This window comes from Haliotis asinina, chromosome 5 (genome assembly GCF_037392515.1).
Source record: "Haliotis asinina isolate JCU_RB_2024 chromosome 5, JCU_Hal_asi_v2, whole genome shotgun sequence".
NCBI lineage: Eukaryota > Metazoa > Mollusca > Gastropoda > Lepetellida > Haliotidae > Haliotis > Haliotis asinina.
This window is the reverse complement of record NC_090284.1, coordinates 68,024,892-68,052,592: the sequence shown is the minus strand read 5'-3', so window position 1 is coordinate 68,052,592 and position 27,701 is coordinate 68,024,892. Positions and strand designations below refer to the sequence as shown.

The window sequence follows — 27,701 nt, the reverse complement described above, 5'->3', positions numbered from 1 at the left end:
TTTTATATTTTATTATCAAACACCATATTAAATTGCGTATAAAATGTATGGAGCAATAGTTCAAATGAAGAAAATATCTGAGGCAGTCTCCGCATCAGTACCTTAGTTTTCATATTTAATAAATGACAACATAAATGATCACGGAAATGTATGAAGTACCCTACCATTAACATTCTCACAACGGGTAATTACTGAGTATTAAAATGTATTAATAAAAACATAGCCATAAAGGCGGAAATATAACTAAAACGTATAACAATCTGGACGTAAACTGTTTGGTAATCTAAATATCCAATTGTGCTCAATAAGAAATCATTTATTTCATACCAAATGTGGATTTTTCTTCATTGTAATATTGAACAATTATCATTCACCTTTCCAAAATAATTATGATATGGCTATATACTTAACTAAATATTGCCAGGAAATCTAAAACAAACTTGTAACACTGTCTCATATGGTAATTTTTAAAAGAAATCAACAAATCACTAAGATGCTTGTCTCTCACAGCAAATGTGAAGGTAAATTGGGTTTCAAAGTAAGACACATTGATCATGAATAAAATGAAACAAATCAGTTTAGATGTACTCACCACACTCTTTACCATTCAAACCAACTGGAAGACTCTGGCCTAACTTTGACACATATTGTAAATATTCCTTAGAAATCATAACATTCCTGTCCTGCATAAACAACAGTTAACAATTTCTGGCTTCCTCACTTATTACCTAACTAAACTGAAAATTTGGCCAAACTAATATTTATGCATTGTAGTATATACATCAGAATCTATTCCTGTGCTTCTCACATAAAAATTTCTGCTATGCTCCAAGGTCTAATCTACCTAACAAAACGAAAGCTAGAAATCAGCCTCAATGAACATGATGGCAGTCGGAGAGACATGACAAAATTTGCATGAAATTCACTATGGAAAAACTGACTGACATGAAAATGAAAGTCATTCAACTTAATTTGTCTGTAAAATATGAGATTCAATGGTGGAAAATTTGCAACATAACATAAGGAAGAGATCCAGGGGTTAGTGTGTATTTACCAAAATGTGAGCCCCGAAGATATTAAGTATGCTGACTGCCATAAATTATGTTCCAATTTTACACGAGTGTACATAGAGGAACCTTACATAGGTACAATCTTCATTGATAATTGTTGACAAAGTCCTCATTTATTGTAATCTGTGAACCCACTACACTGAATAGAACTGAAAAACAAGAGCCACAACAGAAATATTATGCTTATGTTCCAAAAGCACACATTTGGGGTATTTTCATGTGTCATAAATGACTGGCAGACACCAATATTGCTAAAACATAGTCTCTAAAAAACAATGTGTGAGCAATGCTCCACATGATTGCGGTATTTCTTATACACAGGTGAAGTTACGAAAAGTTAAGACAAATTCCTCTAAGTTTCTCCCATCCCAAATGAACTTTATCAAGTGATGATGCCATGGTCCCATTAACAGTTGTATTGATGTTTCTATTTATGTTCAAAGTGTCTTTAAAAGCCATGTAATGAATAGTCAACTTATTTATTGCGAGTGTGATGTTACTGTATAGGTCCTAATTCTCAGTGTCAGTACCTACACTGAAACATTGCAATAAAGAAGTATCCATAGAACTTGGATTTCCTTAAAGTTCAAAGTTGTTTTTTTTAAGCATGAACAGCTAAATAACTCTTGTTATCGTTTTCTACTTCATATATTTGTCAACCATTACTTCACCTACAAAGGATATTTATTTCATCCAGTACATTTGACAGTATATAATGGTCATGACACAACTGCACTCACAAGCAGTGTATCAGTGTTAAACATAACCAGCAATCTTGGTCCACACTGAAAACAGATGACACTGCAGTAAATCTACCCAATGTTAAGAGCATTACCTTAAACAGACCATCTAGACAAGCTGATGTGTTGTGAGAAGCAATATTTCAAAACCCAGTACTCTAGAGTTATTATTTCATATTTTGGTGAACAAAAATAACATAGCTGCAAAAGATTTTGTCTGCAGTTACCCCTTTTGCTTGACCCAATTTAGGTATACCATACATATTTTCATGTAAGTGAGAATGAACTCCAGTACAATGTCAGAATATGCTAATGAGCGAGTTTAGTTTTACACCGCTTTGGCAATATTCCAGCAATATTATGGTAGGGGACACCAGAAACGGCAATATGCTCATGAAATACACAAACATGTCAGAAAAATACACTGTGTCTTTTGACTAGATATACACACACAACATTCTACATTCTGACAACCATGTGAGTCTGAATGCTAAGGCCCTATACAAAAATAGATCCTATTTATCAAGGAGTGAAGACAATGCAAGTAGAAATATTTGAGTTATTGCCAGTACACACTGTGTAGACCGCATGAAGTTTTCTTGCTAACTACACTGCATACAGCATGTGCTAATTTATCACATCACCTTTACAATCCTTCAACTTCTAAAACCTTTTTAAAATCACAGGCATTAACGCAAAAAATGAAATAAATACATAATAATAGGAGAACTGAACTAACAAAACATACTGTAAGCCATTGGTTCAACTCAAACGTAATGATCACTGTAACAAATGTACACACACCATTTCCATCCTGACTGTTGAATAAGTATGACAACAAAGTACATCGTTACCATCACAATGTTTCTCTCGATGGAGGAGTGTCGATTGTTACTGAATCTCACATTCACACAAGCACCTGTTGCCTTTCAGCCTCTCATACTTCACACTTATGACTGAGTCGCTTGCAAGCACAACTCAGCCAGACTACTGACATTTCCTGATATGGTTGTTTATGTCTGGAATGAAGACATTCAGCTCTATATGTGATGTTACAGGAAAAACAACCTATCCGACAGCAGCTCACTTGGCTCCTTGTGAATACTCTGGCCAACCAGGTATGCAAGCTTATGAGCATACTGAAAAGAAAGGTAAGTAGAATAAAAGATATGATAGATGTGTACATATTCACATGAACAATTAAATACAATATTGTATTCTTATGCTACTTATAGCTAGTTGCAGGAAAATTACACAATCATATATTCAAGTACTATTTTATGTTCATTATTCTGGACACACCACTTGAAGTACCTTGAACAATGATAACATGGTTAACAAAACAATGCACTGACACCCGATAACATAAATCATTGAGCTTCACATTTCAGCAACCATCAAATTATTTTAAAGGTCACATGCAACGTAAAACACAACTTTGCAGATTCTGGTACCTTTCGGTATGCACTTACCGAAACAAATCATAAAAAATGCCAATTCAACCTATAAAGTTGAAAAAAAAAACGCGATGAAAAAAAAGCCCGCGAAATCAGAGTTCAAACGTTTCACTAAATTCCCCCCAGCGTTGGGGGGAAAACTGGTTTCAACAGCTGTGCTGCGCTGCGTCCATAACTCATGCGCAGTGAATAAGTTCGCGGAGCTTGAAACAGTATGCATGCCCAGCGTCTGAGGTCGTGAGCAGTAGTCTAATCTTGGTTGTGTACACAAACAAGTAAATAATTCTACTCGTTACGTAAAACAACTTGTTGATTGTGGTAAGCAGTCTCTGTCACAGAAAAAGCTCAGTGTCTGGTTTATTCACACCTATATGTTTGTTTGCCTGTCTGCTAAAGACAACATGCAATACACAGCTTCAATCATTGACCACGTGCAATTTGAACTTAACACCTATCAGACTATACGACATAAAGAAAATATGTTGATTTATGACTCGTGCACCCGAGTCCCGTGTCTGCCACATTATGCAATTAGGCACATGTGATACACATGACATGTTTTTATGTCTGTGGGTTGCAAACAAACTACATTCATTTTTTTCGGATGACTGGATCGGACGGAAACTGGTGCAAACTCTTGTCAGTTTCAAGTCCTGCTTTGTACTTGGACGAATGACAGATTCCAGCCACGCAGTAGTTTACCATCTCTACTGACATGATTTTTTATTGGATCGAGCGCAAATTCAGAGAACACGTATTTTCCAAACCCAACATCTCTATATACATTCTTCATGGATAACTACTTCTTTTCGTGTATATGATTTTGTTTGACAACAGTATATGAATCCATACGGAAACGACGCATCAAGTACACAGAAAGAAGTTGTTATCCATAAAGAATCTTACTTTCTTGTGACTGGCTATACTTCTAAAATGCCCATCAAACAGATCATCTTTCTGTAAACACAATGAAACCTCAACATATCAGCAAATGAAACAGCCAATCGGAAGCCATCGTTACACTTGAGTGCATATCCACCTGCTATGACTGGGTTCGGTCTCCTGAAGGCTTCGTTTCGGGGGAAGTAAGCCCAAGTACAAAATATTGCACTTTTGAATCGCGATTGTACGCTTATAATTGTGTTTATTTGTTTTTTAAAAGCAGCAATGTATATTATATGTCATGAATTAGTGATACATGTGTTTAAATTATGTTTGATTTTTTGGTTGCATGTGACCTTAAAAAGGAAGTATCAGGTACTGGGGACTTATTCTGCCCAAAAATACCTTTCAGGGCCGAATAAAACAGTAAAGCAAATATTCTATCAATAATCAATCCAAATCTTAATATCCTGAAATACAGAGGAAATAGAATGTTCCTGTATTTGCTTACAATTAAGTGTTACATAAACACTATTGTTTTACAACCAGTGTTTCCCAATATGAAGCCTGCCAGACACAAATATTCCCAAGGTCAAGGTACACTGACAATGTACACCATTTACCTGGCAAGGTGCTGGAACTCTGACTGTGCCTGGCCAGTTGTAATACATGTGGGTCATCTTGTAGGCCAGCCTCTGCATGTGGTCAGGCTTCATGCTGGAGCCATCATGAACCACAATGTAGTGGGTTGGGGACACAGTTCCTTGTCGCACATGTTGTGACACCAGAAAGAAGTCATACCTAAAGAAAATATAGATTGAACCATGGCCAACTGTTACCTGCAGTAACTCCTTAAGAGACAGACCTCTGCGATATGTCCACTGAATTTGAAGATTCTGAATATTTCTTTTCTGTAGAAGTTGTATGAATTTTGTAAATTCCTAGTAATCTGAGTCTGTTCATATGACCACCCTAAGTTACTGTTCCCAATACATTTTCAAGTTGAAGCATTTATTTATTCACAAATCAATTTTTAATATGGAAAACAATATGGATATCTCTTACAGTATAGTATTTTCTAATGCAAATATCTGTATTAGATACATCAGAGCATCCTGAATGAGTTACTGAACATTAACATACCAGTCTCTACGTGTGATGGTGTGATCCATAACACTGCCAGGTGGGGGGTTGTCTATCCTGTCAGGTCCAGTCTGCAAGAAAATAACTCAAAACTTGCAGATGTATCGAGATACAATGAATTGGCAGAAAATATATCAATTAAATCTGGATGTAACGGGGTCTCTTCCAAAAGGAAAAATCTAAGCAAACTACATCATGCAACATATGTCATATTTGGGATTTCACTTTCTTAGTAAAGTACAAATTCTAGTACTATTTTTTCGGTTGAGTCCCATCCGGGATTCGAACCCGCACCCTCAGAGTCAGGCACCTAATCGCCAGCACACAAAGTCAGCCGCCTAGTCCGCTCAGCCACCACGACTTCCAATCTTCGAATCCCGGATGGGACTCAACCGAAAAAAAAAGTACTAGAATTTGTACTTTACTAAGAAAGTGAAATCCCAAATATGACATATGTTGCATTTGACCACTTTCTAAATGGCATCGTGTAATCAAACTACATCATATCGCACATCTTACTCAATTAGCATCCTGTGTTCCACACTCTGAAAATACAAGCAAAAGAAGTTATATATCAAGTATATGGCATACCTGGTAGAAGAGTCTTGTGTTGATTCTCTTCTGGACAACAACTACAGACAATTTTGGCTCATAGTTGGGAAAGTGCTTAAAACAAGTTGCCAGCTGCTTCACTTCATGTTCTGACACTACCTTAAGCTGCCCATCGCCAACTCCATCACGGTACACAATGATCTTCTCTGGCAGTTTGTGATTAATCTGAAAGTTGCAAAATAATACTGTTTACTACAGGTACATTCAAATGAAATGTCAGCTGCAATGAAACTGACCTCACATACATCATCACAACAAGACAAAATTGTGTCCAGGGTCACAAATGCCCCTCCTGCTGTGAGAAGCGTGCCCTATCCTGAGTGTGCTGTTGTGATTAATTTTTACTACACAAGTTCCATAAACATCTATGCAATGATGATATCCACGTGTTTTGAGTTCCAATGAAACACATGTATAATCAATTCTGTTTAGCAGTTTTTGTGGAGAAATGGATAGACTAAAACACCTATTTCACAATCATCAGACAGAAATTCCACAAAATTTATCCACGTTCAAATGTCTCTAAACTACAAAATACTAAAACAAAATATGAGATGCCCTATATAAGCAAAATGAGTTTTGTGCAGTGGTTTTTGAGGAGAAGTTGATAAAGTACACACCCTGTTGTATGGGATTCAATTGGAAGAATAGACCCAAATTCAACTTCATTCAAACATCTGTAGAAGTGACAAAATTAAGAAATTGGGTGGACATTGTATGAGATGTACACCTTGGAGTCCCTATGAAACACATAGACGCTCAATCAATTCTACTTTTGTGGAGAAGTGCATAGACTTCATCCCCTATAACACTACATTCATATAGAAATTTATGTATGTTTAAACAGCATTAAAAATTGGAAAAATAAATAAAATACAAAATCAAAATATGCACACCTTTAGAGTCCCTATAAAGCATGTGTAATCTAAACGAAATCCATCATGTAGTTTTTGAGGAGAAGTGGATAATGTGCACTTCCCTTCGTCCTACTACCATCACAGAAAATTCCACAAAATGTACCCAAGTTCAAATGCCTCTAAACTTACCCCCTAAAACCTGATAAAATACAAAAACAATATATGACATGCACTCAACACGTTTATTGAATTCCACAGAGCATTTTATGTGGAGAAGTGAATAGAGAACATACCCTGTTTTGTACGGACAGATGGACACAGAGGGTAACTAATATACGGCAGGGGAATAAATATTAGAAATATCAATAGAACGTTTCACTATCCCACAATGACAGCATTGATAACGTTGCTGCTAATACAAAGTCCTACTGAACACTGAACATTGATCAGGACTCACCTCATGATATGTTCTAAGAGCAGAGAGAAGACTCGTCTTTAGTCCATTGACCAATTCTTCATGTGGCAGCTGAAAGTGCACTCTGCTGAACCAACGAGTGCATGTGCGGTTGGTGCTGGCAACAAAGCCAGCTATAGAGCGCTTGCCCTTTGTTGCATCATGGTACACATCAATCCCCACAATCATCAGATCTTTCTGTAAATCATTTATTTGAACATTCATTGACCTATGTGTAAAAATCATTATTTGCTAAAATTACTTGGGTAAAAACTAGAATATCCTTCCCATAAAAAAATTCACTATAGTAGATATTGGCAATTCCTTCAGGCAACTGCTCTAAACTAACTCTCAAATAGGCTATACTGTGTAAAGGTTGTGTTTATACATGAACTGATGTATTGGTTACAAAACAAATGTGCAACATTATAAAGATTACTGTCAGAAGTTTATTAACTGAAAAAATAAGTGAAAATTGGCAATCACTTAACAAAACTATACACCAAAATGCAGCTGTTCACCTGCACAATATTTGCAAAAGCTTCCCAGCAGTTTCCTGCATGATCCTCATGCAATTCCTCTGCATAGTTTGCAGTTGGTTTCCCCATGATAGTGGAATTTTGTACTTCATGAAAAACACATCTTGAATTATCCCTGTTCTAAGAATGCTGGGTATGCAATGTTCAAGCATATACACATAACTAGAAATGATTCCATTACCTTGACAAAATGTCATGATTCAAACCTATTTGACTTGTACATATGTACTTGAGTGTAACAATATTCACTGACAAGCTTGATATTGTTTCAGTCAGAACTCTTTCATATATGCATCCTGCTTTAGCTGAGTAGATATTACACATCACGACTAAAAACTTTACCAGAGGAATTTCCACAGCCCACAGCTCTCCTCCAAGTTTACAGTTCATTTGAAGGGCGATCTTCTGAGTCACACTTCGGAGTTTGTTTGGGTTTCCTATTGTTTTGGATATAATAACCTGGAAGAGAATGGACAGATTACAAGGGGTGTGAATATTTGGTATGTTGTTTGCAAGTGATCTAAATCTGGGCCCTGCCAACTCACAACAATCCCATCAGACACAAGATGTTTGCATCTTTTCACAAAAATCAGTCCACATTGAAAATGGATGACTCTTAAAAATGGGGACTCTAAAGGATTTCTTTGAAAAGGAACCCAAAGACTTCCAACTTCCTCTGGACCATTACCTTTTCTTGACCCCACAATCCTGGGTACAAGAACTTTATGAACTCTTGTGTACTATTAGGGTATAATAACAAGCCAAGTAAAATGAAACTGCTCATTCATTTTTCCTAATAATTTAACTGAAGAATGAAGTCTATTTGGATGGCACACTATATACTGAACATGTCCAATGCATACCTGTGAAGGCACAGGACATTCAACACAGCAGAACTTTTTGATTGCTGAGTATCTGTCATCTCGGCTGGTAGGACAGATCACAACCACCATCTGAACCTACAGTCAGATCACAGAAACATGGGTTAAAACATGTCATACTTACATATCTACAGATAATATCCATTTCAGCATACTATGACTATTCTTCCATTGGAATATTAAGGTGGCTGAAGTACAAGGTTACAACCAATCTCATGTGTTGGTATTTGTCTTATGCTTTCAGACTGAAAGCTAAACATATACTGAGAATAAAAAGTTAAGAGCAACCTAGTATATTTTGCCAATACAGGTTGTCTCATAGGACATCTGTCAGAAAAAATCCAACAAAAACTATCATAATTTGGTTTTGTACTTTTAGCTTAAAAACAAAACTGTTGTTGAAATTATCTTTTACTTTCAATAGGATGTACGTGTTTGTTGAAAACATGCAGTTTGTATTTCTCCAAAAGGTTACCTTCTTTTGAAAAGTGAAAATCAGAAATGACTTATACTGTCACATGATTGTCATTTCTGACAAGTGAAACCTAACTTTAATAGTGTAGCATAAGCAGGATAAGAATAGTTATTTTGCCTTAAAAAACCTGCACTATCATATCCTTAAAAATATTTCCTTTAATTTTAAATACACAAAGGGTGTTATATGAGTGACCATGTCATACTATGTTTACGACTCAAGTGCTGAAATGTTGGCATTTCCAGAGCAAGAGCGAGGGACATACTGACATTAAAGCAAAACGTTTCTTTTCGTTTCATGGTTGTTGTCGACCGCATGTAATACTGAATCTGAATGAAATATATGAACAATCGTGTCAATGCAATCAAGTTTTAACTCTCAGATCACATTGATCATTTCCACCATGATTTCAGAGTTTTTCATAAAAGGGTAACTTTAAACTTACCCTTGGGTTGACACTTTCCCGCAAGTTTCTAACAAATGTCTCTGTGCGATCATCTTTCAGATCGCGTCTTATTGGTTCTTGAATTTGAATACCCATTTGTGGACACACTCTTTTCATCATCTGTATATATTCTGTAGCTCTGGGTGTGTCTTTCTTAGTATAGAAGACAATCCAGTTGCGAAGATCAACTGCAACAAGCACTTCAGATCTGGTCACATCTCGTCCAAAATCAGCTTCTGGACCGGCCATGAACTCTTTCTGACGCATTTTTATTTTTTCTTCTTTCAACAATCGTCCCTCAATCTACCAAAAGTAATAATTAATAGTGAAACTCAGTATTAGAATACACATTAAAACAACACATACAAATCTACTAGAACTATCCAATATATAAAACATAAGCTTACTCAAATGAACTTTTCAGTAGGTTTAAATGTTTTACTGTAAATATTTGTCTCTTCATCACCCCAAATACATGAATAGTGAATGTCATAACTTTTTGAATGATAAACTTGACCCCTTCATATTTTCAGTTAAGCCAAAAGCATTCTGCATGCTGGTAAAATCATATGAATTTTACCGGATTATATATTGATATGCATTTAATGCACAAGTAATTATAGTCTTCAAACAACAAAAGTAATGTGTGTGATGGGGGTGGGGTGTGTGTGGTAATTTACTTTAAAATGTTCATGAGAAAAACTGAAATATCAAATTCTACAAAGTTGCCAGAAGTTTACTGGGCAATAAATAGGATAAAGAGCACTTTGACAGAGTGATCAAGAAAATATTTTTGAAAGCATAATATGTTTTGAAGAGTATTCTGGGGGTGTAATTTTAAGAGTCTGCCAATTGTTCCACAAAACATATTTCAGAAATATACAAACTGCAGGAAGCTGGTCTAATACATCTAATTGCTCTTAAAGAAACTCAATGCAACACCAAATTGTTGAACATACTCTTATTGTCTCTGTTTCCAACTCAAGGCCCCAGTTCTCCAGCTGCTTCCTCGCCTCATCGTTGGTGTTGATGCTCTTTATGAATTTCCTCATTGCAATAATTCTTTGCATAGGTGTGACCCGAGTGTGAACTGCAATGTCCTGAATCATAAACCATGAAAACCATGATAATGAATGAATGATATGACAGTTTCATGAATAAAAAAAGAGAAAGAGTTTATTCAGAAGAGGTGGATAAGTATTTATGGTGGACAATAAATGACAAATCATCCATGTTCTATTATGATGTTTTGGTATTTTTAAATGGTTGAATATTTATTGCACTTCCTGATATTACTCTGAAAACAATCATGTTGAGGAAGAGTATATAAACGCTAAAAGAAGTTAAACTAAAGTGAAAAACTGCAAACTAGAATTGGATACAACCAGCAACAATATGAGTCTGAGTACACTAATACACAGCGAGTCTTGCCAGTGCTAATCACTGAAAGTGATGCTATGAACCGAGTTCTAGGCTAGGGGACTGCAAGGTTGAGCATATTGTGTTTTATAATTATATTTCCGAATAATCACCTTCATCAGCCTAAAATCAGACCTCATCTCATCTGTTAGACCTGTCATGTAACACAGTTCAGGAACCAGGCAGATCATCTCAATTTTAGGTTCCCTCTCCTGTAGACAAACAAAATCCACTTTATCATCAACAAAGAATACTAAATGCAGAATGTGCAATCATCACATATAAGTCAAAGCTCTTCTACATATGCAGGATATGAAGAAAATGAAACCATACCCCTGGTTCACGCTTTTTCCTTGGGCGGTTGATGAGGAGAGGCTGCTCAGCATCACGAATACTGATGTTATAATTCTTCCTGCAAACATCAAAGAAAATAATAAGATACACTGAGATTCCATTTATTAAGGGTATTAAGTCCTGCTTTCTATATAAGATCCGCTTTTCATGGTGAAAAGAAATACTGATTCCAGTTTGTAAACATTCCAGATTTTGGTTGTTCCCTGCTGATTGTCAGGTTGCACAGAACAACCCAGACTGAAACTTGTGATCCTAATAGACATCCGTAACTCTGTAGGACCTGCATTTATGTACTTGGGGTTCAAATACACTTAAAAAGTACTCCATCCTAACTATGTGTGAGTGAGGCATTATGCTGCTGTTAGAAATATTCTAGCAACATCACCCAAAAAGGGCTTCACACATTGTACCCATGTGTGGAATCAAACCTGGGTCTTCAGCTTCAACCATTAGGCTACCGTACCATACCTCTTCATTATCAGATCAACTTATCTCCATAATGTCCAAAATTTGAGATGCATATGTTCCAGATAGAATACCTAGATGAAGCAATGGCCGTATCGGAAGTTACAGTCAATTCAGATGATCATGGACTAAGTGCAAGAATTTGCATTGGCGAAACACAACATGATTTTCAAGGTATCAGAAGTGAAAGATCTTACATCCATTTTGAATGACTACTTACTTGTAGTAGTCCAGGAAAGAAATCTCCTCCCCGGTGGTGCCACTCTTGAATGTGTCAAGGGGCTTCATGTCCCACTTGATCTCATCCACCCTGTATGTCTTGTTGTTGTAGCGAGTCAGCACAACGGACCCAATCACCTTACGAACTATATCATCCTGGCAGTTATTTGGGTTCCTAACAGCAATACTTTGCCTATCAGAACAACAAATAAGAGACACTGAGTTAGGAATTAACTACACTTGATCAGACACTGAGACTTGGCTCTAAGTCTAAATTAATTCCCAAACTGAAATCTAGAATTTCCAAAGTCATGTTATTTTAATTACATCAAAGTTATGGCTTTGCATTGGCATCTTGTAATTCACTGAAAAATAGCCAGAACCTATAAAGACGAAGTGACAAGCAGCAATAAAAATTATATTCCTGGCCAAACTACTTAACAGTCATGTTTTATGGGCACTGGAAAGCTGGATGCTTTGAGTCCTTAAGAGTTTTGCAAAAAATTTTTTTGACTAAACATGTTAGTTCTAGCTATTCTAAATAATATCAAAGCATCATTGTATCTTGCTTGTATGTGTATCAGTAGCGTGGTATTAAAATATGGACAAATCATATCCTTACTTTAAAACCACAAGAACTCTGATGCATGGATACTCTAACAGATTACCCATATTCGCCCACAAGAAATGGCAAGACAAATGAGATGTACATTGTGCTCATGTGACAGAATGCAATGTAAACCTAAGTAAAAGCAACTGTATTTTTTAACATAAAAGATAATATGATCCCCATACTTACATGACATCTAGCACTGTTTCTGTCCTCAGTACTCTGTGAGAGGCATCTAGGTTGAGCAACAGCCCACCTTCTTGCTCCTTGATTGAACTGATATATCCTGGCCACACCTCAAGTCTGTAAAACACAAAGAGCAAAAAAAATCAATAGCTTTTAAACAGGAATCTGTCACATGATCATTACCGTCAGAATAATTTTACAGGTTCCCTTAGAATACTAAAACCTTAACAATGGAAATCATATACTCACTTGTGCTGTGGAACCTGAGATGGTGTGTGGGGATTGTAATAGTATCTGCCGACCTGACACATATCCAAGATGCTCATGATCCTGAAACATCAACATTTTCACCATATCACATTTCTTGCTGCAAGACACTATTAATACTAAAGTATTAACCCTTTTAGTATAAATTTGAACTAACCTGTTGAGGTTATAAATTCTTTGAAGAATGTCCTCCTTGGGGTACATATATAGCATTAAAATGTCCATTCTAACATGCTTACAACACTTGTAACAATATTTCAATAAATATTTTACAAAATTAAAAATCTTGTTTTTGTCTTGTGAGACCACCCCTACAGGGCCCCTGACTTGGCCCCCAACAGCCAAGAGCAGGTAACTCTCGCCATCTACCTCGTACCTCACTTTTCCTGCGGAACGAATCAGACAGAATGTGGGGAGGTGAGTGGCCGTACCCCAAGGAGGACATTCTTCAAAGTATTTATAACCTCTACAGGTTTGTATAATTCTTTTTCAGAAGAAGTCCTCCTTGGGGTACATATATAGCATAAGACAGACTCCCATCGAACGTGAGTCAGGAGAGGCATTCTGTCAGCTAACGTGTACCCTTCTCACACTCTCATACACTGCCGAAGCTGCAGGAGATAGAGAAATACACTTACCCAATCACCAAGACCGCCGATGTCAATCAGGCGAGGGCGTGGCAAATGAGGGTGGCAAGAGCCAATCAAAAAAGAGCTCATAGGCTATAGACATGTCATTTCCCAGTCCTCCAAAGAGGTGGGAAATATGGACACGCCCCAATATTTCCACTGAAAATCCCCCAAACCAGCGAAACACAGTGCCGGGGATAAAACAGTGGATGATAGCGTATGTGGACACAATAATCAATAAAAAAATACCACCACCCATTAAATACCCATCACCAATATGAAAAAAGGGTAATACATCGTATCCCACCACCAGGAAAAATAAAAACTGATCGTGAAGTCGAAAGCTCATGCAGCTAGAGAATCACGACTCTGCCAACTGGTGAGAACTGTCTGGACAAACCGAGCACGCTCCCGTGAATGTTTGTCCAGTTGGTAGTGTCGGATAAATGTCCTTGGCCGGCTCCAAATAGCCGCTGAGCAGATCTCCTCGATGGGCATAGCCGCCGCATAAGCCTGCGATGTAGCCATTGCCCTAAGCAAATGAAATTTTAACCCCTTAGGTACTGTTAACCCTTTATGAGTATAAGCCATACCTATGGCAGAGACAAGCCACCTAGAAATGGTCAGCTTGTTCGCCAGAAGACCAGCTATCCCTCCGCGATAACAACAGAACAGCTGTTTATCCTTTCTGATATCAGAGTTTGTTTGATATAAGCCTTGAGGGTCTTACGAACATCTAAGACGTGAGCATGCTGAAGAGAGGTACTGGATGAGGGAGGCTGTTGGAGCGTAAGTCGATAGGTGCTGTAACATCAAAAGCGCATGCAATCTTAGGGCGGTAAGAATACGGCAGTCTAATACTGACTCTCTCTTTGTGAAAGACAGTAAGAGCAAGATCCGCAGACATTGCGTGAATGTCGCCTACCTGCCTGACAGACGCTACCGCCACAAGAAAGGCAGCCTACCAAGTTAACAGCTGGAGAGAGAGATGACAGCTCATAAAAAGAGGATCTGACAGTCAATCCAGAACAATTGACAAGTCCCATGGGGGACTAATCCACCGGACAGTTGGACATATCCTATCCTCGTCTGCAAAAAAGCACTGCACAAGAGGGTGCTTCCCCAAGAGAGCAGGATTATGGAAGGCAGAGATAGCCGTGGAATTGCCTCGGATAGCAGATGCGGCTAAACTGGCCTCTTACCCAGACTGTAAGAACTCCAATACTTCAACTAAAGTTGAAGAAAAGGGATCAAGAATCCCTCTGCCGACAATCCAGCATGCATAACAGCCCACCTATCCTCATATTTAACGCTTGTCAAATCCCTCTACGAAGCCAGAATTGTGTTTGCAACTGGTGCAGGAATTCTGCTCGCTTGGAGGCGATTCTTGACAGTGGCCAGGCCACCCATTGAATCCTGGGATTCGGGTGCGGCACGCCGTTCTGGAATGGAAGGCCCGGTTGAAACAGTAATAGTACAGGAGGCAGAGCCACGAAACCTGAGAATTACTGGAAACCAGCTTTGAGAAGTGCAAGGAGCTCAAGCAGTCTAGCTGGTTGGGTGGCAAGCTACGAGGGGAACCTGGGAATCAGCGGTAGAGGTGGGAATGCCCACAATACCATGCCCGTCCATCGAGTAGGAAAGCGTCCAGGGCGATGGCTTTCGGATCCGGTATCCACCTGGAATGACCCAAACAACTGGGAGATAGTCCTGAATATCCCCAATGGAGGATCCACTCATTTGCTTGGACATTGTCCACCTCCGGGAGATACACAGGTCTCACCCAAATATTGAACTGGACGCACCACAGTAGAAACTGCCAAGCCTCCTGTAGGAGGGACGGAGACACTGTACCACCCCGTTTCAGGATGTAGGTCTTTGCCGTCTGGTTGTCCATCTCTAGATGCATCACACAGTCTCGAACTGTCTCCTGAAATTGTTTGAACACTAACTGGACTGCTCTCCATTCTAGCACAATGAAGTGCAGGCCAGTTTCGCTCTGTGACCACAGGCCCGAGACTGATTGATCACCCAGTACACCCCACCACCACCCTGCGTCTGTTTGAATTGAGAGATCTGGTGACTAGGAAATAAGTGGAGTAAAATCCCTCTTCTACCTGTCCCGTCAGAACCACCTCGATGGCTGCCTTGACCAGTATTGACTGGACCTCGGTGCGGAGGATCTCGGCTTTCTCTGGAACAGCCAGCACTGGAGTGCAACGGATCCCGGAAAGGGAGGTGGGTCTCGCTTCCACTGCAGTAAATGGCCATCCCTGAGTGTGGATAGGACCCAGGGATTAGAGGTGAGTTTTCCCCATTCTGTCAGGAAGAGACAGAGCCGGCCACCCACAGGGATACGATTTCGGCAGTACATCGACTGCTTGATTCAGGGTCAACAAGGGCTCTGGAGGACTTACTACTGGGAAGCCGGAACCTCTGAAAAGGCTGCTGCGGCACCACAGCCTTGCTCTTGCCCCTGCCTTTACCCTTGAAAAAGGGTAGACCCCACCCTATAGGGAAGCGCCAGTAGAGCTTGTTGACTGGTGGGTGAATGCCACACCACTGAAAGCCAGAGCCGACGGAGGCCCATTTATAACAACCGACATCATCTGGCATCTGAAAACCTGAGTCCCGAGTCAGTTGAGACTGGACCTCCATCAGCTCCTGTGCGAGGGTCGAGGAGGCAACCTGCTCTTCTGCCCCCAGGGCGACTAACGCATAGATGCAGTCGTCAACCACTAGGGGATTGTATAATCCAAGATCTCCCATCAGATAATCTCCCATCAGGCAAACTAGAAACCACCGCTGGGATAGTACCCGCCAAACCAGTACCACCAACCACAGAGTGGTCGGTTACTGATTTAGTAGTCAGTACCGGCTCACCCCCTGTGGATATCCCCACACCACAGCCCGTGGTTTGGTTGAGTATTCCACTGAGAGCCTTGCTATGACTAGTAGCAATGTCTGTTTTAACCTATATACTGCGCACAAATATTCAACAGACACAATAGTATGCACTGGCAGTATTTAACTGTTAAAATATTAAGCTGTCCTAACAAGGAACAAATAGCAACTATACGTGCACAAACTAGAGTAATTTGTAAAGGATACTTAAGTAACTAGCACAGTACTCAACAAAAAAATTACCTATGCCTCACTGCAAAACATGAGATAATAAAGTAAGCATGAACTAGTATTGAAATATAATCCCGTAGTGCCCTCTATCCACGCTCACAAATTTGGACAAAGTTACCATGAGGACTGTTACCAGTCACATGGCTGGAAACAGCTGACACCACACAAAGTTACAACATATCATGAATGAAAAGAGTGATATATAGATTACTCATAGCACCCCTGCATTAAAAGAGGAACCATACATAAAGAATTAGATGCTTTCTCACTCATTTTCTGTATCAAGGTTGTAAGCTTCTATTATGAAGACTGTTCTATTATGTAGACTGTGGATGGACAACTGTATGTGACAATGACAGCATGAAAAGTGAGGTATGAGGTAGACGGCAAGAGTTACCTGGTCTTGGCTGGGGAGGGGGCGGGCAGTCAGGGGCCCTGTAAGGGTGGTCTCACAAGACAAAAAAGAGAGTTTTAGTTTTGTAAAATAGTTATTGAAATATTGATACAACTGTCTTAGGCATTTCAAAATGGACATTTTAATGCTATATATGTACCCCAAGGAGGACTTCTTCTGAAAACAAATCATAAAAGTCTAAAGTAGAAAACTATACAGAAACTAAATCTGGGTATTCAAAGCAATGTGTCTCTGTAACTATACTGAAGTTATTTCGAATGGTGGCATTCATGACTGAGTTTCTTGCAACCATCACAGGCCTATATTTCAGTGAAAGGAGTGAATGGTTTAATCTCTTGAATATTTTCATCACTGTTCCTTGAAACTGACCTTCTGAATACAATGTTGTAGAGATGAGCACACTGAGAAGGATCCACAACTGTTGTTAACCTAATGGTTATTGTGACATTAATACCATCAGTCTTCCTTTGACTGTGAAGAACAGTTTCCTGAAGCACAATGCACATGAAGATACACAACATGATCACTGCGTGATTCCATACTTAACCACATAATATCTAACTCAAACGAACATATTTAAATGGTTATTTACTAAAATTCTTTCAGACATTCTAAACTTACGAACATATTTGTATTTTCTAAAATAATCTGTGCTTTTCATAGACAAATCAGAGAGTGGATTTTGTATTTGAACATAAGAGCAACTCCTCCAAAATCAGAGTGATTGGCATCTGATTACATACATTACATGAAATTCATTAAAATGACATGACAATATTTTCTCTACTCTGGTATTTTTTATGATGACATCTGTGCTGATAAGCAACACACCATTTCATTACTAAATGAGTACAGGGGAAAAAGGGCTGTGTCATCAATATGTATACATTGTACCACAAATATGTCCTTATCATTCAACTTACATTTTGAGGCAGTCTGATTGGCAAAAAGAGGAGTCTTCCATCAAAGGCTTTAGTCTGTCCAATAACAGCCTTATGTTCATTGAGCATGCCAATCCTCATGCCTTTACTGTCTATGACTGGATCAAACTTCACATCATACTGAAAAACTCCACTGTTCTTGCACTTGACACGGATATGGTTGGCAGAGAATGGCATTCTAGAGAAAAAGAATTGAAACATCAAACATGTGAAAGTGACACAGCACCCTATTTCTCAATTCCAGTTAACATATTTGTAAGTATATATATATATGTACAATACATGATAACATGAAGGTAATAACTTAATAAGACTCAGAAAAAAACCAAACAGGCTTAATATTGATTCCATGTCACAATTTTTTAGAAACTGCTCTTTCATAATACATGTATTTCAAGTGAGCTTCTGAAGAGGTCTATTTGCAGACATAATTTTCTATTGGCAAAAAAGGTAACTGAATAGATAAAGATGACAAATTAGTAACATATACTGGGTTGTTGTAAGGTAGGAAGTAATTTAGACATTAACCTAAGAAAAATATAATGCAAACTATACTCTAGGTTGAACTGCAATATTTGTGAGACAAACTCACACTTTTCCTTCTGTTCCTGTACGATGGACAGCCTCCTTCCTCTCATATACTGCCAGTCTACTCATTTCCTCTGATGGTGGGGCAGGGCAAGGAGCAGCACCAGCAGCGGAAGGATGTGGAGGTACTGTGGCTGAGGAGGGAACTGGCTCGGCAGGTGGTTGTGTGGCTGTAGATGGACGGCTTGAAGGTGTAGGCATTCCTCTGCCCTGTGCTGCCCTGAAATGCACTTACTTTATTAAGATCAGAGTTTGGACTTCAAAACCAGTTTTGTGTGATCACCATATCAATAAGGATACTATGAACAACTTAATTTTAGCAATTTATTGCTGCTCTTAAATTCATTTAACAAGGGAAGAATTTTGAGAAATTCCCAATATTGCTTCCATGTCCAGGTATCAGAATGTCTGATGTATTCATTTTGTACATTACATTGCCTAACTGTCAAGTCTATATTCATGAAGGAGTGTCAATAAGCTAAATCTGATATAAACAGTTAACAAGTCAACTACCAGTGAGAGCAACACAGATTAAACTGTCAGATTTCAATGTAAACTGGTTAAAAAAAACCCAACCATGTACAAGACGCATCCTTATGACAAAAATGTGGACACTTACTTTTGAAGTAGTTCTTTCATGCCACCAAGACCCCTTCCTATAGGCATGGTAAATGGCATAGTTGGTGCAGGTTTAGGAGCTGAAAGTGTTTATAAATCAAACTTACACACTATTCCTTGTGAATGCTTGATAATTCTAATAAAGATTCAACAAACCAAACAATCAGATATGAAGACTGACGGTAACCTTCACCAACAAAATAAGCATATGTTAAGTGAAAAGTTAAAAACAGTGCTTCAAAAGTGAATGCAATGATACATTCAGTAAAATCCTTAGGCATAAATTTCTGAAAAATGAATTTACCGGGAATAATTATTTGGCAGTCTAATCTTTAAATGTAAGCTTGCAGTTCATAGCAACCTGTAGAAGTTGCTGATTCTTTGAAGAATCCTCCTTGGGGTCCTTATAAGCATAATTATGTCCATAAAAAATTCCTACAAATGTCTCAACTATATTTTGAATAAAATATTTACAAACCAAATACATATTTTTGTCTTGTTCAATCACTGCTGCAGGGCACCTTATAAGCATAATTATGTCCATAAAAAATTCCTACAAATGTCTCAACTATATTTTGAATAAAATATTTACAAACCAAATACATATTTTTGTCTTGTTCAATCACTGCTGCAGGGCACCGCCAGCCCTGTAGCCCGAGAAAAGTTAAGTCTAACCTTGCTAAAGACTTTCCATACTGATAACCTTCAGATTTTGGTGGCCATACCCCAAGGAGGACTCTTCTTAGAATCAGCAACCTGTAGGTTGGTGGTATTCCTTTTCAAAAGAGGTCCTTGTTTGGGTACTTATTAGCCTAAGACAGAAACCCATAGATTTAACATTCTGTTTGACAAAACTAACCCCTGTTGAAGTGGAATTCATCAACTAAAACAGATTTAGAATGCATTTATTCAATCACATGACTACAGTTTTGGAAGAGGATGACTAAGCAACAGACTTGTTAAACACCTGTAGAAATCATTTGCCCAGTTAGCAAAAGGAAACTGAATAGTGCAAACATGCTATTATGCGATTGTAGTGCAGGATAAACTACCAACACCAAACTCCCTTTGTTCCTGTCCTTGCCCCTTGTGGAAAGTGTAAGACCCTGTCACCTAAACTAGTCTAAAACCAGTCAAATCTTGACCTAATCTCAATCTGCTAGAGAGTTGTGACTCTGACCAGTGAGGAGAACAGATGGACCAGACAATGCATCCTCGGTAAAGTGTTTGTGGAGTTGGTAGTGTTTTATGAATGTGCTTGATTGACTCCATAGGGCACGGAGAAGATCTTTCAATAATCAGGGCTGCAGCATACACCATATAGGTTCGCTGCTGCCCTAAACTAGATAAACCCCTGTGGATATGTAGTGGCAGGGAAGCCTAGTAGTTGAAACTTCCGCTCTTTGAACTGAACACCAGAGTATGAGTCCCCAGATGGGTACAATGTGTGAAGTCCATTTCTGGTGTCCACTGCCATGACAATGCTGGAATATTGCAAAAAGTGGCATGAAACTAAACTCACTCACCCTTGTGGGCATAGCCAGTACAAGAAGCCCATGATATAGACCTCACCAGTCCCATGGATATCATGAAGTGAGAAAAGACGTCTCCAATGAGGAAGGCTGAGAAAGAGTAGGGAGGCATAAAGGCGTTGTCACGTGGAAGGCACTTTCTATTTTAAGAAGGTACGAGTCTGGTAGTGAAACACAGGCTCTGTCCTCGTGAAAGACTCTCAGTTTGGGACCAATGGACATCAAATGAATGTCACCTATCCGTCAGCCAGATGTCACCGGAACAAGAAACACTGCCTTCCAATTTAACAGCTTGATTGAAAGAGACATCACATTGTAAAAAAGTGAGCACTACCATCTGTCCACCACTGAGGGTAAGGTATCAATCACTCTGGCATTTCGAGAATCTTCTAGTAGGTCTATGAGTGGGACCACAGCTGTGGCAAGGCTTAATGTATAGGTCTTTCATCCTCAAACGCTCCTGTCACATGACCTCCATCCATATTTCCTAACAACGGTAGCCATGTCCTTGCTGGACCTCTGGGGAACTGAAGAGTTCTGACCCTTGACGATGCTGTCTTGAGCGAGAGAGGCCATGCTTGGTATAAAATCTCATTCCAAGAAAGACCAGAACGGAATGCATCAGAACAAGTTATGACTTCGGGGTTCTGAAATCTGGGGCGCATTGGAATATGCAAGAGGTCAACTGACGTCAGCCAATCTCACTGAGATCACTGAACGCATCTTAAATGACGATACCTCGATCAACCTTCAGAGATTTAGAATGGCTCTGAACCCTCCATCCTTCTTGGTAACGATGAAGTAAGTGGAGCAAATCTGTTTTGTTTTCCTGACCTTTGGGAACAATCTACAAGGCTGCCTTGCCAGGAGAGATGGACCTCGGCACAGAGTACTTCCAGGTTCTCCTGGGAAGCTGAATTTGGTGTGTTCTGCACTCAGGAAAAAGGACAGTTGATCACGCTTCCCTGTGGCAAATGGCCATCCCTTTGAGTGGACAGGATCCAGGGATTCAACATGACTTTCTCACCTTCTGAGTGGACCTGGAAGAGTCGGCTGCTGCCTGAGATACGTGGCAAAAGGCTGTGAACCCTTGCAGCTTGCAAGATATCGCTAGCCCAATGGAATTTTACTGATGGGAAGATGTGGATGACTTCCATTCTCCTCATGAAGGCTATTGCGGTCTGGCTGGCCTGCTAAGATGCTGAATGCACCACTAACTTCAGCTGTTGACGTGTGTTATGGTATTGCTTCTCTAAGGGATGGTAAGCAGACTTCATTCACTGGTGGAGGTGGAAAAGTATTCGTCGATCATGTCAGGTTCAAAGGGTTGAGCAAAGCCAAGGTGTTGGGATCAAACTGCACCGTACAAGGTCTGAAGCAAGTTGGGTCGCTCATCCTCCGGAGGTCTGAGCCAGAGCTCAGGTTGGTTCCTCATCCAACAGATGTGCTTGGGTGCGCCTCTGTCCATAGGCTGTGTCCCATGCTTCTCTTGGAGAGAAATGGAGATGTGGGGGAGAGAGAAAGAAGGTTTGTCCTGCACATGGCGCAGTTTTGAAAAACTGGATCAGTGAAACACAACCAGAAACATAACACATAATGCAACACAATTTCCCCCTAAATTATCAAAGTATTCCCAGTTTCATAGTCAGATGAAATTGTAGTACACATAGATGCAGCTTATCATCATGCCCGTGCTGGTCAATTCAACAGCAAATACACTTAAAAGCAACAAAGCTTGTTACCTGTTTCAGCTAAAGCACCAGGCTGAGAACTAGGCTGGGCTTTCTGCATCATGGCTAGCAGTCCTCCTCCTCTTCCAAATTTAATGGGAGCAGCCGGTGGTTTTGGTGGTGCATCACTACTCTGGGGGGTAACTGGGGGAGCAGCCTATAAAATCATCATCATTAAAAACGGAAAAATGGTTTATTTCTTCCAGTGAAACAGTGAAAAATATCATGGAACATACTCAACCAGTTCAAAACTGGACACTCGTTAAATTGAATCCCACAATGGATGAAATGTGTGCATTATTATGAAAATATATGGAAATAATACTGCTTTCATTCAGGTACCTAAACAGATGATGAACACTTAATCATGTTATTGCAAAATAAATCTATGACATTCCCTGACACCCCCAAGATCCCCAGGCCTTGGACTATATGCAGGAATGCTCATATGATGTACTCGGATCCTCTGACTGTATTGTATGACAACTACAGCCAAGGGCTCATCCAACTGCAACAACAGATTGTCTAGCGTTGAGCTTACCCATGGCACATTCCCTACAAGCTTGTCTTTTTTTCATTGGTTCAATTTCTATACATTTTCCTCAGTAGCAATGTTTGTGTGCTTGTAATGCAATGAATCTGTGATTGCAGCATGACCGGTTTTTATCATACATGTTTCATGTAACAAGAAACAAAATAGGATTACCCTTGCAATTATTACCAATTTTTTATTGAGTATATTTTATACATCAGAAAGCGTTGTCCACATTACAACATGCACAAACATATCAACTGGGAGGTACTGCTGAGTCACAAGATCATGCATTTTCTTAAAATTTGCTTAAAAAGTACTAGAATATGGACCAGACAATGCAATGATCAACATTGCAAACAACAATCCATCACCCTCACTGACTGAAAATGATGAATTAAACATTCATGTTCATTTGTGCCTGCAGCAGTACTGGATTACTTGCATTTGTTCTTAACTTGCATTCTGCAAAAACATGAATGATTGGTTTCAAAATATACATGCTTTGGTAAGATTCAGACAAAATAATCCACCGGAAAAAATATCATTTCACTATCATAACTTTTCATTTGACAAGTTGCCAAACCTGTGCTTGGGCTTGCTCCTCTTGTTGACCTGGTTTTCTAACAGGCTGCTTCAAAGCATCTAGGATAGACCTTCCCCTTCCGCCTCTGCCATAAAATCCACCAGATGCCATGATTGGTCACCGAGTAAGACCCTCACTCCCAACTGTACTTATATGTTCTGTAAAAAGAACCTCACAAAAATAAGTTCAAAGCATGCAGTGATTTCAATTCTTAATTTTCTGAAGATTCTGCATTAACAATGACAAGCTTAAACTTTTGCCATTACAGAAAATTATTTTGGAACTGGATGCTCTTAAGTCCTGAGGCTTTCTCACACAGTATTTGAATAAAAACACTTCATGGACCTCAAACTTTTCACTTCATGGCTAACCCCTGACTTATGTTTTGATCTGTTCTCTAGGAATATTTGTACATGTTACCAGAGAAAGTAAATTTTACATGTACTTGTTATGAAGTCTTGAAGAGACTGGGAATTTTTAAAACAAAGTTACATTTCAGGGTCAAACCTATAGATTTATACATACTGGGAGCAAATGTATGTAATGAGTAAACTCATACAAATATCAGACCCGAAAATGATGAATTCATGAGGAATTGAAGACTGCAGTGGTGGTGTGAATAATTAACATGATTAAAATAATCAAAGATTATTCCCAGTGACTAATGGTCCAAGCAATTGATCATGTTTTCACATATTCCAATACAAACAATACTTTCCTATGGTTGCTTTTGTCAGTGTCATTGAATTTATATTACATAAGCACTACCAGCTTGTTTCAGAATTCATGATTGAATATATTCTACCCATCTACAGTTTAGACTCACTTAAAGCACTCATTATATGTTATGTATATGTATGTGGTTACATTGAAGATGAATTTCTCCACTAACTTGGGGGAACCCACTTTAAAACATAAGCAGATGAAATGTTCAAGGATCATGCATCAAACTGCTGAAAAGCATGTGCAAATACCGTGCATGTGAACAGATGCTTTTCAGTATAAAGTTCTGTCAAGAATTGACCAATTTTCACAGAATTTCATCATTTATTGAACCCATGACAACAGTCTTTTCAATGTTTCAAATTTGTTTTTCAATAAACCAGTACATATGTAAAAGGCACCCTTAAACATTATGGAATATTTTGCAAAATCTAGTTTAGAACAGATGACTGAATGCTTTATTTACATGAGTGAATCTAAACTTTTGATAGTAGCATATATGTTAAAGAAAAAGATGTTAAATTTGCAAATGCGTTTTTTGTAATTTAAACAATGACCCAAGAACCATGTGCTTGTAAAGAACCAATCATCAATTATGAGATTCTAACTAATTCCCAACAAGATAGACATACTCATTGCCAGTGCCACTGTTGACAACAAATACCATACAAAATGTTCACAGGTAGCCTAAAAGGATGATTGGGAGGAGCATTTTGGATGACCCTTGCCTCCCGCATGAATTTTGTTGAAGCAGAAATGAACATGTGAGCCACAAATCTATGATTTGTTCAACTTGAAACCCAAATGCATATTTATTCATAATTCCCCTTCTAAAGCACACCCATCCACCATCTGCTTATACAGGTCCACAAAAGATTTCAATAATGTCTATATCAAAGTACGCATCTCCATATGAAATTGTTGGAATCTAGTTCTTAATTACAATTATTTTAGCACTTTTTCTTTATAATTAGCAGCTGACAGGCTGACAAGATAAATGGATAGACATCATTTTACTTCTGTTACTTTGATCCCTGAAGGAAGATGTTTTTGAGCACAAAGCACACAAATAGTCTTTGTTACATTTTAACTTCAGCAGAAGATACAAAAACACTCAAGACAGGCCAAATGGCAAGAGTTTGTTGCAACCTTATGTCCCAATAGGGAAAGAGTTCTGCCCATATCACCACCTGTCCCTTTTTAACAGACTACCATAGCAACTCATAGTAAATTTGCTCCTGGGAATCCTTCCCCTGTCTACTATTCCAACACTAAAATAAGTTCACGGATTTTTGCTTAAATATGCTTGTTCTAGTTTATTTATTATAGTTATAGCGAGGTATGCATGGATTTCACTCTCGTCAAATGCTATCACCAGAATGTTACATTCTTCACCATATAAGGATGAGTTTGAACATGTTGTATTGTATCTTAACAATACTGAAAGACCTCATTAGCCCCCATTGGGAGGATACGGGCAGTGTTCACGATGGTGTACATCAAAGTAACAGGACATTGGGTCCTGTAAGTTTCAGATGTCTGTCTGACCCACTGAAAATTCACAGGACCCACAGAATTAAGTTCAACAAACATTATATATTTAACATTTCTTATAACTGACATTGAAATTTTTAACATTATATGATAACAAACATAAGATAAATAAATAGCAAACAAGTGTCACATGCCACAAATAACAAATTCACACAAAGACGTGAAATATTCAGTCAGACACTGGGGCTTACAGGTTGGTGATTTCTATCTGACCACTGGGGAATCTGCCAGATTTGTCAGAGGGTCAGACGCTATTCGCGAACACTGTACGGGTGGAACTCTTACCCATATGGTCATAAAAAGACTATCGAAAATACGTTACGTCAGGATATCTGTCCACTAGTGTTTGGGCATATTGTCGTATCAGCAGCTGTCACCAGTATAATGAAATACGTCTGTCTGAATAATTACACAGCATAACTTCAGACAAACTAACTCTTTCAATAACCTCTGTTCATTCTAACATGAACAACAATCCTGTCATCTTTTCAAAAGCAGACGCCATGTTTGATGTTCCGCGCAATCTAATCAAACATTATGATGCAAACGGCAACTGAGATATAATCTGTGAAACTATCATTATTTGCCACCATTTACTCACAATGTTTCTCCGAGAAATGCATTTATCGTTCTGGTCTCATTCACGGGCTTAGGGTAGATTTCAACACGAAGACAGTTTCGGAAGACAAGAACTCGTGGGAACATCACCCGGATGAAAACAAAGGGGGATAAGCACAGTTTCCACAGCCGGTCCAACAACCACCCGTCTGTATTCGATGCTTTCCAGAACCAGGAGGGTCATGATGCCTATGACTGGACATAACTTGAACATATGTAACTGACACCGTGTGATAAATAAATAAATAAATAAATAATAAAAATAAAAACTGGAAAACTTAATAAACATTCAAACCGAATAAACGCGGATTCCTCTGGGTATATGGTTTCAACATCTTAAATTGAGCGCTCAACTTCGTGTGTAGCATCTAGTGGCATTATTTGAACAAATGCTTGCTTGACTGCTGGCTAAAAAGTAGAATTTACATCCTTTTTAGAAGATTTTAAACGATGGACTGTCTGATCGAGTTAACTAATGGATAAGGTTTACGTTTAAATGTTCATCATTTCAATACTTGTCAATACTATTCTTTGTATCTGATTGTACCACTTTTTTGCTTCATTAGATAAAACAGGTGGAGCTAATCGTAATGCCATAATAGGAGTTAAACATAAACATGAGTAGGAGTTTATTGCGAGCATGAATAGTAGTGTTACTGACTTCTAACATTGCCGGAAAGTTTTATGTACACAAGCATAACCTGTTTCGTGCAAGGGCTTTTTATGTGTATACAGCATTACACGACCGTGAAAAATGTTGACGCTGAGTGTTATACTAATTATAAAACTGATGTCTGGTGTACTGGAAGTAAAGCCGACCTCTTTTATGGAACTATAGTCTGTAATCTTGGTTTGCAGGCATATTAGTAATTGTTTCCTAATGTGGGTACAAAGGCAGTTTAACTGTGTACAGTATCATATATAACCGTCCTGATTTATTTGATCCCTTATTATGTACATGTATAGCACAGATACCGACTTTATTTCTCACTAAAATACATCATCTGGGTTTAACACTCTTAAGC

At 38.7% G+C, this 27,701-nt stretch overlaps 1 protein-coding gene across 1 annotated transcript; it reads right to left on the bottom strand.

The window, feature by feature from the left end:
- LOC137285118 (piwi-like protein 1) lies at positions 1-26,793 on the bottom strand. The gene is made up of 21 exons (XM_067817337.1): positions 26,660-26,793; positions 23,782-23,939; positions 22,676-22,820; positions 19,403-19,481; positions 18,788-19,003; positions 18,178-18,373; positions 17,624-17,742; positions 13,058-13,138; positions 12,812-12,925; positions 12,014-12,205; positions 11,308-11,386; positions 11,088-11,186; positions 10,515-10,655; positions 9,556-9,858; positions 8,618-8,713; positions 8,097-8,213; positions 7,219-7,413; positions 5,884-6,069; positions 5,293-5,363; positions 4,773-4,950; positions 1-2,949 (listed from the first exon to the last, which is right to left on the bottom strand). Exons 2-21 carry the CDS (start codon positions 23,890-23,892, stop codon positions 2,863-2,865), a joined length of 2,805 nt encoding a protein of 934 aa, XP_067673438.1. The 5' UTR covers positions 23,893-23,939; positions 26,660-26,793; the 3' UTR covers positions 1-2,862.
- Positions 26,794-27,701: the final 908 nt, after the last annotated feature.

Coding starts and splice junctions, on each gene's coding strand:
- LOC137285118 (XM_067817337.1), bottom strand. CDS start 23,892: ATGGCATCTGGTGGATTTTATGGCAGAGGCGGAAGGGGAAGGTCTATC. Junction 13,139..17,623: donor TACAACATTGTATTCAGAAG/GTCAGTTTCAAG, acceptor TTGATGTTTCAG/GATCATGAGCATCTTGGATA. Junction 12,206..12,811: donor GAAACAGTGCTAGATGTCAT/GTAAGTATGGGG, acceptor TTGTTCTGATAG/GCAAAGTATTGCTGTTAGGA.